General features: G+C 31.7%; 1 protein-coding gene and 1 long non-coding RNA gene across 2 annotated transcripts; both read right to left on the reverse strand.

Moving 5' to 3' along the window:
• Window positions 1–2,855: 2,855 nt before the first annotated feature.
• Window positions 2,856–7,295, reverse strand: LOC140840822 (uncharacterized). The gene is made up of 4 exons (XM_073207988.1): window positions 5,490–7,295; window positions 4,544–4,991; window positions 3,349–4,411; window positions 2,856–3,228 (listed from the first exon to the last, which is right to left on the reverse strand). Exons 1-4 carry the CDS (start codon window positions 7,293–7,295, stop codon window positions 2,856–2,858), a joined length of 3,690 nt encoding a protein of 1,229 aa, XP_073064089.1.
• Window positions 7,296–8,650: 1,355 nt separating this feature from the next.
• LOC140840460 (uncharacterized) lies at window positions 8,651–10,218 on the reverse strand. Its single transcript, XR_012119997.1, has 3 exons — window positions 10,002–10,218; window positions 9,399–9,451; window positions 8,651–8,839 (listed from the first exon to the last, which is right to left on the reverse strand). It is a non-coding gene; the product is annotated as an uncharacterized lncRNA (long non-coding RNA).
• Window positions 10,219–17,466: the final 7,248 nt, after the last annotated feature.

Consider the following 17,466-nt stretch of genomic DNA (forward strand, 5'->3'; position numbering starts at 1 on the left):
TTTTTTATTTACTTACATCCAGGCCCATATCTAAGTTTGCAAGCCCAACTGAAATATTAAAACCGATTAGATTGGGTTATATAGGAAGTCCATTATAGATGTGATATAATGGGCCAGGGCAAATAAAAATCCATACATACAGAATTTATTATAAATCCATACTATATTTTACAACATTGGTTAATGGGACGAAATAGAATGCTTCTAGTTTTGCACAGGAATGTCGCAATTCAAATATTTTAAACTGTATATCAACTTAAACGTCATTGTTTTACCAACATGATTAATTATTGTACTCCAACGTAATTTTATGTTTAACATGATATTTTGTGTGAACTATTTTATGATGTTAATAAATTTTTTTAATTAAAAATTTTGAAAATTATATTAAATTTAATAGCTTTAGATACATGTGTTTTTTATAAAGATTATTTTGTAACTAAATGGAATAATAGTTTAGATACGTTTTATATTTTGATACAAGCAAAACAAAAATTAAAATTTTTTTTATTAGCCAATACTCACATTTTCTATTGATCAAAAAAATTGTTGTGTGTTTAAATTTGTATGAATGGAAGAAAAATATTGTGGCGCCCGGTTTAGGAATTCATAATTATTCCCTTACTAGATGCCACATTTACTTTCAATCTTTCTTTATTGAATTCCTATTTTTATTTTTAGCATTATTATTATTAGAAAGATATTGTAGATAAAATTTTGAATATTTTCTACAATATTTTAAGGATTATCTACAAATATTTACATTCTTATTTCAAATATGTACAATTATTTTACAGCGGAAGTCTAACATTCATATGTACAATTATGTTACAGCGGAAGTTTAACATTCATTTATAAACAGATCATCTCAACTTTCAAATGCTCTTATTTCAGCTTCAGTTATTTTCCTCTTGTTCCAATTCGGGGGTTCCTGTGTCTGGAAATTATAATAGACGAAAAGAAACAGAGGGTTAAGTCTTTAAGGACTTAGTGAGTTTAAATCAATATATGGCTTTTAAAAAAACACTTCACCATAATTATACATGAAATAATAGGAATAAAAATTTAGATATTATGAATGAGATGTAATGAAATAATCAATAAATAAAAATTCCATAAAATAACATTGGTTGCTCTAATTGAGCACTTTTTGCGAGCCGGGTGAACCATTCTCCGGACCGAAATATTCGGTGCGCGTTGTTCAGATGAACCATATACCCGGGAATTTTGACCCGTTGTTCATTGGACTCATTTTCCGGGCCGAAGCCACGTTGTCCAGTGGACTCAATTTCCGGACCGAAATCCGTTGTCCATGACTCCATTCATTCATTCATTCATTCATTCATGATATATCAATCCATTCATAAATATGCAAGAAAATATATCATTAATAGAAATGAACAGTGGATGATATTTGAACATTAAATAAATGCTATTGAAATTTCCAGGCCAAATGCCAAGGGCTTTAATAGAAGAATGAATAGTAATTTCCTCACCTGATAACTTACAATTTAGGCTTGATTAATACTCCGAGTTCCTGGAGCAAGTCCTAAAAATATATTATGAATGATATTTACATGTTAGAGTTTTTAAGTAACTATCTGATCATTTTCAGATTATTTTTTTGTTCAAAATTTAATCCGGTGGATTTTAATTAAGTTTCAAAAATCCATATTAATTAGAAGGTATATCCAAATATTACGAAAGTTGGTCAAAAAGTCGGAAATAACCTCAGGGACGTTCGGCTGCCGGAAATTTGCCGTTCCGGCGGCGCGTGTGATACACGCGCCGATGGTGCCGGCGCGTGGATGGCCGTCCGGTGGCCACGCGCGGCCCGTTTTTTTTCAGAATGTGTATCTTTTCATGATCTTGAATTCTCGTATTGAAAGTTTTGTCAAATTCTTAACCGAACGATACCAGAATTAAATATCGTCGTGTGGCTAACGGAGGTACTCCGGCATTCCGGAAATCTTAGTTCCGGCCATATTTTGGGACGACGGACGATATGTACTTCATCTATGCAACAAGAGGTACAACTTTGTTATTAAAGTCGACCTCTAGTTTTGTGTGTAACTATAAGAAAAATAAGCGAAAAGTACCTAGCTTGAATACGGGATATCGTTGCCGATTTGCGGAATATCTTTGTTGGATTTCCTTGTTTTCGGTCGATCTTCTTACGCCACCTCCAGTGCTATATTGTTTTATGATATGAGGTGAATAGTTGGTGATTTATCGGGATTTTTCGGAAAGGGTATGGCTTTTCCTTCTATTTTTTTTCTCTCTTTTTTCCTTCTTTTCTTTCCTCTTCTCTTTCTTTCTTCCTCCCCTTTCTTTTCTCTCGGCCGATATGTGGTTTTGGAGGAATGGAGTCGGCTATATATAGCCGAATTTCATGATTATCCTTTAATTTTTATTATTATTTTTTTTTATTATTATTATTTTATTATTATACTTATTAATTATTTATTAAATAGAAAAAATCTCATGTTTATCCAAATTTAATATTATTATATTCGTGTATCCAATTATTGAACCTAATTATCTTATATTGAACTCAATAATTAGTGTAATTAATTACGTAACATATATGTTGAGTTTAATTATAATATTTTATTATATTTTATTATATTTTGGGTATTTGATTTTGGAAAAAGCACCTCATAGTGCTTGATGAATTTTTAAGTGTATTGTGATGTATTTTAATGTATTTCTAGATACTTTGGACAAATAAAATTTGTACCGAAAAAATAATGAAATTAATAAATTTATACTAATAAACTTTAATTTATGCACCTTTGTTTTTAGGGTGTCACAATATCCCCTCCTTTTAAAAATCTGGTCCCCAGATTTAGGAGTTATTGGAATAAATGAGGATATTGATATCTCATATCTTTCTCTGTTTCCCACGTTGCTTCTTCAATGTTGTGGTTTTTCCATAAGACTTTTACCAACTGAATTGGTCGACCACGAAGTTCCTTTATTCTTTGGTCCAAAATCTTCACAGGTTTTTCTTCATATGTTAGATTGTCTTCCAGATCTATCTGTTGGTGGTCAATCAATTGGGCTGAGTCTACTTTGCATTTCCTTAATTGTGATACGTGGAATACGTTATGTATACCAGAGATATTTTCGGGTAGAGATAGACGATAAGCCACAGTGCCTATTCGTTCTATCACTTCAAAGGGTCCAACAAATCGAGGATGTAACTTTCCCTTCTTTCCAGTACGCCTGATTCCTTTTCTTGGTGATACTTTTAGTAATACGAAATCTCCGACTTCAAATTTCAAATCTTTCCGCCTCTTATCTGCATAACTCTTCTGTCGACTTTGAGCTGTTTGTATTCGTTGCCTGATAAGTTGTATTTTGTCGATAGCTTCTTGTATAATGTCAGGCCTGATTGCTCGTTCTTGTCCATTCTTTGTGCCTCTCCATTCATCCATATCCCAGTTAAGAGGAGATCGACATTTTCTTCCATATAATGCTTCATATGGCGCCATTTTTATTGAGGATTGATAACTATTGTTGTATGAAAATTCAACTAGAGGCAAATGTTTTCCCCAGTTTGCCCCAAAATCCAGCGTACAGGCGCGAAGCATGTCTTCCAATATTTGAATGGTTCGTTCAGACTGACCATCGGTTTGCGGATGTGCTGCTGTACTAAAATTTAATTTGGTACCAAGGCATTCCTGAAGTTTTTTCCATAATCTTGATGTAAACTTCGGATCTCTATCAGATACTATGGTAGTGGGGATACCATGTAACCGTATGATTTCCTTCTGATAGAGTTCAGCCAGTTTTTCCACCCCATATTTGTGACTTATGGGTATGAAATGTGCTGACTTGGTCAAGCGATCAACGATTACCCATATGCTATTAAAACCTCCTGGAAGCTGGGGTAATCCGGTCACAAAGTCCATAGTTATTTGATCCCATTTCCATTCTGGTATAGGAAGTGGTTGCAAAAGACCTGCTGGTCTTTGATGTTCAGCCTTTATCATTTGGCAAGATAGGCATTGCGAAATGAAATTTGCAACATCTCGTTTCATTCCTTTCCACCAGAAGTGTTTTTTAATCTCTTGGTACATCTTAGATCCTCCTGGATGAATGCTGATCCGAGACTGAAGTGATTTTTCCATTATTTCCTTTTTCATTGAGCTAGGCACACAAATACGATCATGATAGCATAGTATTCCTTGTGAATTGGTGACGAAATTGGTATCAGTACGGAGTTTTGAAACTTCTTGGTCTGATTCTTGATTTTGCTTAATTCTGGTATGAAATTCAGGTTCGATTCTCAATCCCGCCAAGTGCCCACGAGAATGGATATGTACCCATTCTCTTTCTTCTTTCATTCCCAAACAAGCCATGCTAATCTTTCTACTTAAAGCATCAGCCACTACATTAGCTTTACCTGATTGATAAAGAATGGAACAATCGTAATCTTCCAAAAATTCAATCCATCTTCTTTGCCTCATGTTCAGCTCTTTTTGAGTAAATAAATACTTCAGGCTTTTGTGGTCTGTATAAATATCAAATTTGGAACCGTACAAATAGTGTCTCCATTTTGCTAATGCAAACACTATTGCTCCTAATTCCAGATCATGAGTGGGATAATTTAACTCGTGATTCTTTAATTTTCTAGATGCATATGCAATAACTTTATCGTTTTGCATCAGTACACATCCAAAGCCTTCTTTTGAGGCATCTGTGAAAACCACAAATCCTTCTGTTCCTTCTGGTAAAGCTAATACAGGTGCACTGGTAAGCATTTCTTTTAATTTGCAAAAACTTTTCTCACACTCATCATTCCACAAGAAAGGGTTGTCTTTGCGAGTTAGTTGTGTCAGGGGAACAGCAATTTTCGCAAAATCTTTAATGAATCTTCGGTAGTATCCTGCTAAGCCGAGAAAACTTCTGATTTCTGTGATGTTGATTGGTTGTTTCCAACGAGATATGGCTTCTATTTTTGCAGGATCTACTTCCAGTCCTTTCTTAGAAATAAAGTGGCCAAGAAATGACACTTTTTCTAGCCAAAATTCACACTTACTGAATTTGGCATACAATTGATGCTCTTTCAAAGTTTTGAGAATCAATCGTAGATGTTGAGCATGTTCCTCATGACTTCTTGAAAATATCAAAATGTCATCTATGAATATGACAACGAATTTGTCCAAGAATGGTTGAAATATTCGATGCATCATGTCCATGAAAGCTGCAGGGGCGTTGGTTAATCCGAATGGCATTACCACAAACTCGTAGTGTCCATAACGAGTATTAAAAGCCGTTTTGGAGATGTCATCCTCCTTAATCCTCAATTGGTAATATCCTTGCCGTAAATCAAGTTTTGAATATACTTGAGATCCTTGTAAAACATCAAACAATTCTTCGATATGTGGCAGAGGATATTTGTTTTTGATGGTAACATTGTTAAGTTCTCGATAATCAATGCACATCCTTAGAGTTCCATCTTTCTTTTTGACAAATAATACAGGAGCACCCCATGGAGATGTACTAGGCCGGACGTACTTCTTGTCCATGAGCTCTTGTAATTGAAGTTTTAATTCTTTTAACTCTGAAGGTGCCATTCGATATGGAGTTTTTGATCTGGGTTGTGCTTCAGGTATTAGATCAATGGAAAACTCTACGTCTCTTTGAGGAGGTAAAGTATTGATCTCTTCAGGAAAAACCTCTGGGAATTCTTGTACAACTGAGATTTCTGAGATTTTGAGTTGATCTTTTGGCTTATTTATCAAATAAGCTAGAAATCCTTGTCCGTTGTCTTTTAATATAGCCCTAGCTTCTGTTGTTGATACTATTCCCATAGTATGGTTAGCTTTGGAAATGATTGGATGAGAAGTTTGAAGATAAACTTCTTTTGTGTAGCAATTGAGTTGGGCTTGGTGTCTAAATAACCAATCCATTCCAAGAATAATATCATAGCTCTTGATAGGCAATTCAATCAAATCTGCTAGATATTCTTGTTCTTGGAAGTTTAAGGGACAGTTTCTGTAAACGATGTCAGTAATCATCGTTGTCCCTAAAGGTGAGCTAATTTCGAAGCTATATGGTAGCTGTTCAAATAATAGTGGTAATTTATGTGCAAAAACTTTTGAGATAAAAGAATGAGTAGCTCCTGGATCAAATAAAGTTTTTGCAGAACTGGATAATATGGTAACAGTACCTTCTACGACTGCAGTGGGGTCAACTTCCTCCTCTTGGTTTCCTAAGAGGGCATAGGCTCGAGCAGGTATCTTTGACTTTGTTGTGGGTTGAGTCTTTTGCGTTCTTTTTGGACAATCTTGAATACGGTGTTGCTCACTTCCGCAAATAAGACATTTCCCACTTTTTCTCCAACACTTTTCTTCTTCATGATTTGGTAATCCACAATATCCACACTTTTTATTGTTGTTTCTTGGAACTTTTCCTTTGACAGCTTCTCCTTGCCCGACTTGTTGTGTTTTCTTTTCAAATTTTCTTTTCCGGTTATCCTCAAAAAAGTTGGGCTTTCTGATTTTCTTTTCTTCTTCTTCTTTTTTAAGAAGTGTCTTTATGTCTTCTTCCACTCGTAGGGCTTGATTAACAGCAGAAACATAACTGGTAACTTCTGTGGACAGCGTTGCCCAACGGATATCGAGCTTTAATCCTTGGACAAATTTTTTCCTTTTTCTTACCTCATCTTCCATGTAATGTGGTGCATAATGTATAAGACGGTGGAATTCTGCCTCATATTGAGCTACGGTCATGTCACCTTGGACTAAATCCATAAATTCACGTTCTCGGGTATTTAATATAACTTGAGTTATATATTTACCTTCGAACTCTTGCAGAAAATTTTCCCACGTTTTTGGGGTGTGATTCTTTGTCCACCTATGTTCCACTGTACGCCACCAGTTATGAGCTGCTTCTTCAAATAAATAAGTGGAAAAATTCACCTTTTGTTCTTCAGGATATTTGAGAATAGAGAATATTTTGTTGATTTTGCTTAGCCAAGATTCTGCTTGACAAGCATCTGATTTTCCTTCAAACTTTGGTGGTTTGAATCTCAAAAATCTCTCAAGAGCTCTATCATTTGTCTCAAGGTGATGTTCTTGAGCTTGATCATGAGGTCGTGGTTGATTTTGTTGACAAAACTGCACAAATTGATGCATTATTTCAAACATATTTTGCATGTTTTGTTCTTCGGGGGGATTGTGTTGAGCGTTTCTGGAATTTCCACCAGTTGCCGAGTTGTGGTCATCTTGAGGAGGGATGTCTTGTCCGATTCTGGCTTGAGTACTATTTTGTGAAGACGTCATTCTAAACATATGAATATAAAACATGAACATATCTTGCAATGAATATACATAGTTATGTCAGAGGGTAAACAGTCAGTTTTATTTATAAACAAGACATGTTTCAAATATTTACAATACCCAAGCAAAATATAATCAAAACAAGCAAACTGGGTCATCATGCCTACAAAAAATGATGACCATGATAATCATCATGCCTACAAAAGATGATGATTATTACTACTAGTTATATACTATTGTTCAAAAGTCATTGTCTTCATTCGTCGTTGGAGAGATCTATAAAAGTGGTGTGGCTTGATCCTTCATTTGTTCCCGTGGTTCCCATGATAACATTTTCATCCGTATTCGGCCGTGATGTATGTGGTTCAACTAGGTCTGGTTCATAAATAAGCTCATTTTCATTTTCACTTTCCGGTAGGATAGTCATTGGAAGAAATTCATCTACTCCAAACACAAAGTTTTCCCACATAGGGTCAGGAAGAAATTCAACTTCTGGTGACTGCAACAGATTATCTTTTATCATAAAAGGGTCTTGATCTATTGATGGGTTCATGATTCCAGAATATTCTGCAAAAGGGGCTGGTACATATTCTGGAATACTACTACCTTCGGTTTCAAATGTGCTAGTGATGGGAGGGGCTATGGTCTGATTTGTGTAAGATGGACCGATAACACCAGGTTCCATCCCGTTGATAGATTGATAAACCAGTTCACGCCCATGCATGATTAAGTGGTCAATGTGGATCGAAGGGTGTGATACTCCTTTTAAGAAACTAATCAAACCTCGGTCATAAAATTCGTGCATGTCTAGCAAGTATATAAGAGTGCGGTCTCTTTCATACAGTATATGACCTAATTCGCCCTGATATGCTAGATTATCAGCCATCATCCGTTCTTCGATAAACCCATGAAAAGTTTCAGTTGTTCCAAAGGTTTCAAAATGCTCCCGATACATATTCACTAAACATTTCAAGTCTGAGTTTTCTTTGCTTAATTTTTCTATTTCTTCCTCCATTTGTTTGATGATTATACTTTGTTTTTTCTTTGATGTCCCACTAGACTCCGTCATCCTGAAAGGAAAACATTTCAATTATGAAGACAACATAAAGATTATAATAAACCTTAGGTTCCTGTTTCTAGACTCTAGGCTTTAAGAAACCTAGGCTCTTAAGAAACCTAGGCTCTGATACCACCTCTGTGGCGCCCGGTTTAGGAATTCATAATTATTCCCTTACTAGATGCCACATTTACTTTCAATCTTTCTTTATTGAATTCCTATTTTTATTTTTAGCATTATTATTATTAGAAAGATATTGTAGATAAAATTTTGAATATTTTCTACAATATTTTAAGGATTATCTACAAATATTTACATTCTTATTTCAAATATGTACAATTATTTTACAGCGGAAGTCTAACATTCATATGTACAATTATGTTACAGCGGAAGTTTAACATTCATTTATAAACAGATCATCTCAACTTTCAAATGCTCTTATTTCAGCTTCAGTTATTTTCCTCTTGTTCCAATTCGGGGGTTCCTGTGTCTGGAAATTATAATAGACGAAAAGAAACAGAGGGTTAAGTCTTTAAGGACTTAGTGAGTTTAAATCAATATATGGCTTTTAAAAAAACACTTCACCATAATTATACATGAAATAATAGGAATAAAAATTTAGATATTATGAATGAGATGTAATGAAATAATCAATAAATGAAAATTCCATAAAATAACATTGGTTGCTCTAATTGAGCACTTTTTGCGAGCCGGGTGAACCATTCTCCGGACCGAAATATTCGGTGCGCGTTGTTCAGATGAACCATATACCCGGGAATTTTGACCCGTTGTTCATTGGACTCATTTTCCGGGCCGAAGCCACGTTGTCCAGTGGACTCAATTTCCGGACCGAAATCCGTTGTCCATGACTCCATTCATTCATTCATTCATTCATTCATGATATATCAATCCATTCATAAATATGCAAGAAAATATATCATTAATAGAAATGAACAGTGGATGATATTTGAACATTAAATAAATGCTATTGAAATTTCCAGGCCAAATGCCAAGGGCTTTAATAGAAGAATGAATAGTAATTTCCTCACCTGATAACTTACAATTTAGGCTTGATTAATACTCCGAGTTCCTGGAGCAAGTCCTAAAAATATATTATGAATGATATTTACATGTTAGAGTTTTTAAGTAACTATCTGATCATTTTCAGATTATTTTTTTGTTCAAAATTTAATCCGGTGGATTTTAATTAAGTTTCAAAAATCCATATTAATTAGAAGGTATATCCAAATATTACGAAAGTTGGTCAAAAAGTCGGAAATAACCTCAGGGACGTTCGGCTGCCGGAAATTTGCCGTTCCGGCGGCGCGTGTGATACACGCGCCGATGGTGCCGGCGCGTGGATGGCCGTCCGGTGGCCACGCGCGGCCCGTTTTTTTTCAGAATGTGTATCTTTTCATGATCTTGAATTCTCGTATTGAAAGTTTTGTCAAATTCTTAACCGAACGATACCAGAATTAAATATCGTCGTGTGGCTAACGGAGGTACTCCGGCATTCCGGAAATCTTAGTTCCGGCCATATTTTGGGACGACGGACGATATGTACTTCATCTATGCAACAAGAGGTACAACTTTGTTATTAAAGTCGACCTCTAGTTTTGTGTGTAACTATAAGAAAAATAAGCGAAAAGTACCTAGCTTGAATACGGGATACCGTTGCCGATTTGCGGAATATCTTTGTTGGATTTCCTTGTTTTCGGTCGATCTTCTTACGCCACCTCCAGTGCTATATTGTTTTATGATATGAGGTGAATAGTTGGTGATTTATCGGGATTTTTCGGAAAGGGTATGGCTTTTCCTTCTATTTTTTTTCTCTCTTTTTTCCTTCTTTTCTTTCCTCTTCTCTCTTTCTTTCTTCCTCCCCTTTCTTTTCTCTCGGCCGATATGTGGTTTTGGAGGAATGGAGTCGGCTATATATAGCCGAATTTCATGATTATCCTTTAATTTTTATTATTATTTTTTTTTATTATTATTATTTTATTATTATACTTATTAATTATTTATTAAATAGAAAAAATCTCATGTTTATCCAAATTTAATATTATTATATTCGTGTATCCAATTATTGAACCTAATTATCTTATATTGAACTCAATAATTAGTGTAATTAATTACTTAACATATATGTTGAGTTTAATTATAATATTTTATTATATTTTATTATATTTTGGGTATTTGATTTTGGAAAAAGCACCTCATAGTGCTTGATGAATTTTTAAGTGTATTGTGATGTATTTTAATGTATTTCTAGATACTTTGGACAAATAAAATTTGTACCGAAAAAATAATGAAATTAATAAATTTATACTAATAAACTTTAATTTATGCACCTTTGTTTTTAGGGTGTCACAAATATGGGAATTTTTTTTTTAAAAAAAAGTCAGATATTGTTTATCAAGATGTGTTTGAAGATCTGTCATACTTATCAAAATAGTACAGATAACATGTGAAAAAATCATTAAATTTAACTTGGTAGGGAGCCCTACCAAAAGCTAAAAAGATAATAATATAAATTGATTGAAGTTGAAAAGTGACAAGTCCATTGGTCATGTAAAAAGTTAAAGAGACAAAGAATTAACCTTACACATGTCATTTCCTAAGTGGTAGCCTTGTACAACATCAGATAAAAACCTTCTCTTTCATATCCATATTTTGTGACATTGTAATATTTTTATTTATTATTTTGTTGTGACAATAATTACAATATCATTTTTTTATCATTAAGTCAAAAACTATAATTTATTCACAAAACTTAAAAAATAAGTGTTGATATCCTATACTAAATGACGAGTGAATATGAAGGACTGGTGCAAACGACTCAGCTTGCGAGCGCATAAAATAATTGTTAGTGTGACAACAGACACTCCAACGCTGTTGAACTTTTAATTGATTTATATAAGAGTCGATCTCTTATGAGATGATCTCACGAATCTTTATCTGTAGAGACGAGTCAACCTTACTGATATTTACAATAAAAAGTAATACTCTTAACATAAAAACTAATATTTTTTCATGGCTGACCCGAATAAAAGATCTGTCTCACAAAATACGACATGTGAGATCGTCTCACACAAGTTTTTGCTTTTATATAGATATGTGGGTGTGAATAATATGATGGTGTGAGTAAAAAAAAGTTAAATAATAATTATTTTTCATAAGATTATTTTAATGAAAATCGAGTAGAAGATCGCTCTACTCAAATAGAAAAAGATTTAAGTTTTTAATCTCAATATATTTTATGGCTTCGGCATTTGATCTCTCGCTAATCCCAAGTCCCTCCATGACAGATAAATTTTATTTTATGAATTAACTAATAAGATATGGCACACTTGTTAGATTATAAATTGATCCATAGGTATTATTCGGTCTAACAATTTACTGTTAAATAACTTGATTGCTCTGATGTGATTATTTATAGATAATGATGATTAATATTTTTAAAACAAAAGTTTGTGTGAAACGTTCTCACGGATCGTATTTTTCGAGACAGATCTCTTATTTGGGTCATCCATGAAAAAATATTACTTTTTATGCTAAGAATATTACTTTTTATTGTGGATATCGGTACAGTTGATCTGTCTCACATATAAAGATTCGTGAGACCGTCTCACAAGACCTGTTCTATTTTTAAATCCCATGTTATCTTTATCTTATATGATCAAAAGATTTGGTACTTATATTTATAGAAACTAGCAAAAGTCTTCCTTTGGGCCATTTTAAAAATTGTTTCGAGATATTTTAACTCATTCAAACATAAAAAGCAACGCAACGTTACCAACATTTCCGTATAAGGAAACTTTTTCCTCTAATAATATTTCAAAATATTATATTTTTTGCCAACAGATCTATAAATATCTTAATGCTGCCATTATTATTGGATAGCTATTAATCTTTGAAACATTATCCCTGGGCAATTTTGTCTTTTCATCAAAAAATTCAAAATTATCCTACACTTAAAAATCATACCAAACATAACACCATATATTACATTCCTACAACAATCATTTTCTTTATCATTTACTTATTAATCATTAGTTTATTTTATCCTCCAAACCAAACGCAGTTTTTATAGTAAAGATTATCCCTACAAATAATTATTATTATTAAATTTTTTTTTAAAAATAACTCTTGTAGGATTAATTTTTTAATTATGACTGGTGTCACGTTTTGCATAATTTTACAGTTGAATAATTATCTAAATATTATAATTTTTATTATTTTCAAAATAATGATTTTTTAATATTTTATTTTCTGAAATTTAAAGATTTTTGTAAAGCGAATAAACGTTATAGATAAGTAACAAATTTAGTAAGAATTTTTTTTTATTCAAATAGAAATTCAGTATTTTTTGGTGCCTAAAAAATGTGACTAAAATGCATCCAAAATAGTTACTCGAACACCACTTATTCGAGCTAGGTTATCCTCTGTGTGACTAAAAGGCATCCAAAATAATCTTTAAATTTTATGAGATATAAAAATCATAAAAACCGATGTGTAAAACCATCTTATAGATTAATTTTGTGAACCCAACTTATTAAAAAAATATTACTTTTTATGTTAGATATGTATCAGATCGATTCGTCTCATATATATAAATTCGTGAGACCGTCTCACAATACACCGTCTCATAAAACATGATGCCAAATCAAATAACCCTTGATAGGAAAAACCAAACCAGAATGGTGGGGCTGCATGAGGCCAAAGTAAAGGCAACCTTTTGTGAATAAGGAATAATTTTTTTTTCGAGTAATTGAATAAAGAGTAGGTCTCATATGAGACCGTTTCACGGATCTTAATCTGTGAGACGAGTCAACCCTACCCATATTCAATATAAAAAGTAATACTTTTAGCATAAAAAGTAATATATTTTCATGGATGACCCAAATAAGAGATTCGTCTCACAAATATAACCCGTGAGACCGTCTCACACAAGTTTTTGCCTTGAATAAATCAAGTGGTTGAATTTGATTTAAATCGAATATTTTTTTTAATAGTTGATGGATAGCTTCATAAAATTCAAAGTTTTAATAACTTTATTTCCTAATGACCATAAAAAGAATAAAATCTTTAATCGATCCCAGATTTTAAAAAAAAAAAAATTGGTGGTTGATGTTTTACTATATTTTTTTTTATTAAATTTACCAATTATATATTATGTAAAAATAAAAAATAATTTTCTTTTTATTTGTAAAAATTTCACTGGTCAAAATCTGAATGACACCAGAGTAATGGTCAGTAGTTTTAGCCTAAGAGTGCGTGCATTTAACTGCAGGATTCCCATTCTCTCTCTCTCTCTATTTGTGCCGTATGTGTTTGTACATGTATAGCTTCTTTTTCTCTTTTTTTTAAAAAAAAATTTAAAAAGTAGTCAATTAATTAAAATTTATATTTGAAAATTTTATTTCTGGAAAAGATAATGAATGAAATAACGGGGAGGTTCGATCCTAGGTGTGGGGGCAGTGCCCACACCCCATATCAATGGTTGAGATTCCACTTCATGAGAATAAAAAATTAAAAAATAAAAAAATTGGGCCAGAAAAAATTCCGGCTCTGGATGTACGCCTGCAAGGGTAGAATGGAATAATCCGAAACAACGTGATATGACTCGTTTTATTTATTATTTTCTTTTGAGCTGAAATGATGTGATCTGACTCTTTTTATTTATTATTTCGGTATTTATGTGTACAAAATATATTTTATATTAATACATATATATATATATATATATAAGAAACTATATGCGAAAAAGATTTTTATTATATTACTGAATTTATTTTATTATATTACTGAATTTAGTACTTTTATTTATTCATACTTTATATAATCTAAATAATATAATTCTATGCTTTATTTATTTATTTCTACTAAAATCTAAGTTCAAATAAAATTAACTTCTGACAAGTGACAAATGTTCTGTTTATTACGTATTTAAACTGAAAAAAATTCAAAGATATACTTGTTTTATTTTTAATTGCTAATTTTTGTATATGTCCAACGAGTACCTAATTAGTTTGTTGAAAAAAAAATTACAATAAATAAAAATAAAAACACGGTACTTCCTCGACAATATCGTTTTTATTGCGTATACGTATGTGTCTATATATATATATATATACTATTATATTAAGTGTGAGGACCTTAGAATAACTACCTTTGAGACACCAAAATATTTAATTCCATAATTACCCTTCTTACCATACAAAAAACCTTTTCAAGTCACTCTATATTTTAAATAGAAAAAAATCAAAATAAAACTTCACTTTTAAATCGAACAACTTTTCTAAATCGAAAATAATTTTATGTTATTTTTTAATATTATTTGATCAAATTAAAAATAATAACAGCACATGCATTGCATGTGCATCTTTTACTAGTATATATATATATATATATATATATATATATATATATATATATATATATATATATATATATATATATATATATATATATATATGTGTGTGTGTGTGGCAATGATATTTTTACTTTATTTTATAAGATACAATTTTTTGTTTTTGAAGTAAGGAGGCATTAGCATTAATAATATATATGATAATGTTGAAAATAAGATATTGAGTGTTCAAAATAAAAGTTGTAAATATTGAAAATTAGTTTGTGATAATGTATGTAATGATATATTTATTTTTAGATTATTTCCAAAGAAATTATATGAATAGATCTCTCAGTTTGTGAAGAAACACATAATGGAGTAGACAAAACTTTATAAGCTGTGTATTTTAATATATTTTTGAATTTGAGATTTTTACTTTTTGTCTTAAATTTTTACTTTTAAAACGTTATCAACACGATATTCGAAGTTCGGTTCTCCATATTTTTCCAAACTCCGAAACACAAGAAAAAAGTAACAATATTCAAAAGTATGAATATTTATTTTATTGTGTATATATTTAATATATAATATCATTTTATTATATAAAAAGAGTCTATGACGCCTCGTTATAATAACGTGACGTGATTATATTATTACAATGCTTATATAATTTTATTGTGTTACTATTTATTTATTGTATATATATATTTGAATACTATCATGTTATTATAAAGGAGTCTATGACACTTCATTATAATAACGTGATGTGATTATTTCACAGCTTATATATTTTTATGGTATTATATAATTATATATACATATATATATTTTTTGTATAATGTCACAAAATTATATTAAAGAGTCACTGACACTTCATTATAATATTTTGATGTAATATACATAATTATTTAAACATGATTAATATTATATATATCATATTATTATCATAAAATTTACATATACATACATTTATTTTTTTAAGATTTTGTAACGGTCATAAACGGCTAGTTTTTACCCTATAAATATAGTTTTACAAACACATTCAATTACTCCAAACTTACTCTTCCTTCCTAAAAATGTTCTTCATCAAAGTTTTCGAAGAAGAAGAAGAAGATGGTTCTTTCAAGATTATTTTGTACAATTATTTTGGTTATTATATTCATTACTCTTGTATTTATAGAAGAATATTTGCCTCGCGTTTTTTATTTATTTTTGAAAATGCTAGTACTTATAATTTATCCGTTACTTTTTATTATCATACTAATATATTTAGAACTTAACTAATAAAATGATTTTATTTTTCTAGTACCACGTCAAATTTGGCAAAACTCGAATTTGTTACGTTCGACATTAGGAGAAAAAATTATATGTCTTGGACTCTTGATGTAGAAATGTATGTTGAGTATTTGGGTCCAAATGAAACCATTAAAGAAAATGGTATCTCATCATCACAAGAAAAAAAAGGCTATAATTTTTTTGCGTCGACATCTTGATGAATGATTAAAATGTGAAAATCTCATTGAAAAAGATCACATGGCTTTATAGAAAAGATTAAAAGAAAGATTTGAATATATAAGGGAAATTATACTTCCGACCACCCGTGATGAATGAAATACGTTAAGATTCTAAGATTTTAAGAAAGTAAGTGATTACAACTTGACTAATCGAATAATCTCGTAATTAAAAATTTGTGGACATGAGATTACGGAATCGGAAATGCTTGAAAAAATATTTTCCACTTTTCACGCATTGATGGGATCGGTTCTAGGCACCTACGAGAGTGCTTCAAACACAATATTCTCAATGAGCTGCAATAGCTCGTGTTCTGAGAATGTAAACACTGATTAATTAAATCGAGTTTGGTTTTAAACCAAGCGAAAAATACTCGAAGTAATCATTCGTCAAGAAAGCTGATCAGTTTAAAGCTTTTAGTTTATGTCAACTGATTAACTGAAATAAGGGGGATAAGTTCTCTCTAATATCAGTTCAGTTATGGTGAGAACTGAATTGATATCATCTTGAAGTGATCAAATCAGTTTAAAACAATAGTTAAACAGCTAAATACACAATTTATGTTTATGGATGTTCGGAGACTTCAATTGCTCATAAATCACTCCTTCTATCATTGGATAGTATTCACTAGAAGACTTTGATTTATACAACACCTTGTACAAACCCACTCAGCTTAGGACTTACGCTACCGCCTAACTGAACTCCTAGCACTCAAGATTGCAGGCAACACCTGACAATCAGTATATTGTTTAATGTCTCATATGCAAAGATTACATACACAAGTTTAATGTCTTTGTGCAAGACTCGCTCAGCTTTTCAATACGCTTTATTCTCTGTGTATATGTGAGTTATGGTGTATGTGTGAACTGATCTATGAATACAACAAGAAATTGTTCTCACACACTGAGGGAATTGTACTTCTAATCTAAGCTGATAATACGATGAAGTGTTCCTTCAAATCTAGGCTGGTTGCTTCTTGTAAGTTGATATGCTCACTTGTTTTTCCACACCCTTTATTTGCACACTCCTTTGTTGATGGTCTCGATCTTGTATTTATAGAGTAAATGTAACCATAAATTGAGACTCATCAAATGTGTTCGTTTCAGTTTGAATCTGTTCCTCGAAATTTGTGTCTTGTCTTTTCTGACATCCATTCTTGAACGTCTCGACTTTAAGCTCTGCTGAAACATTCATTATTATCTTTTTACTGGACAATTTCTTTGTTTAATGCACATAGCTGGATTCCACTTAGATAA

Source organism: Primulina eburnea, chromosome 9 (genome assembly GCF_022965805.1).
Source record: "Primulina eburnea isolate SZY01 chromosome 9, ASM2296580v1, whole genome shotgun sequence".
NCBI lineage: Eukaryota > Viridiplantae > Streptophyta > Magnoliopsida > Lamiales > Gesneriaceae > Primulina > Primulina eburnea.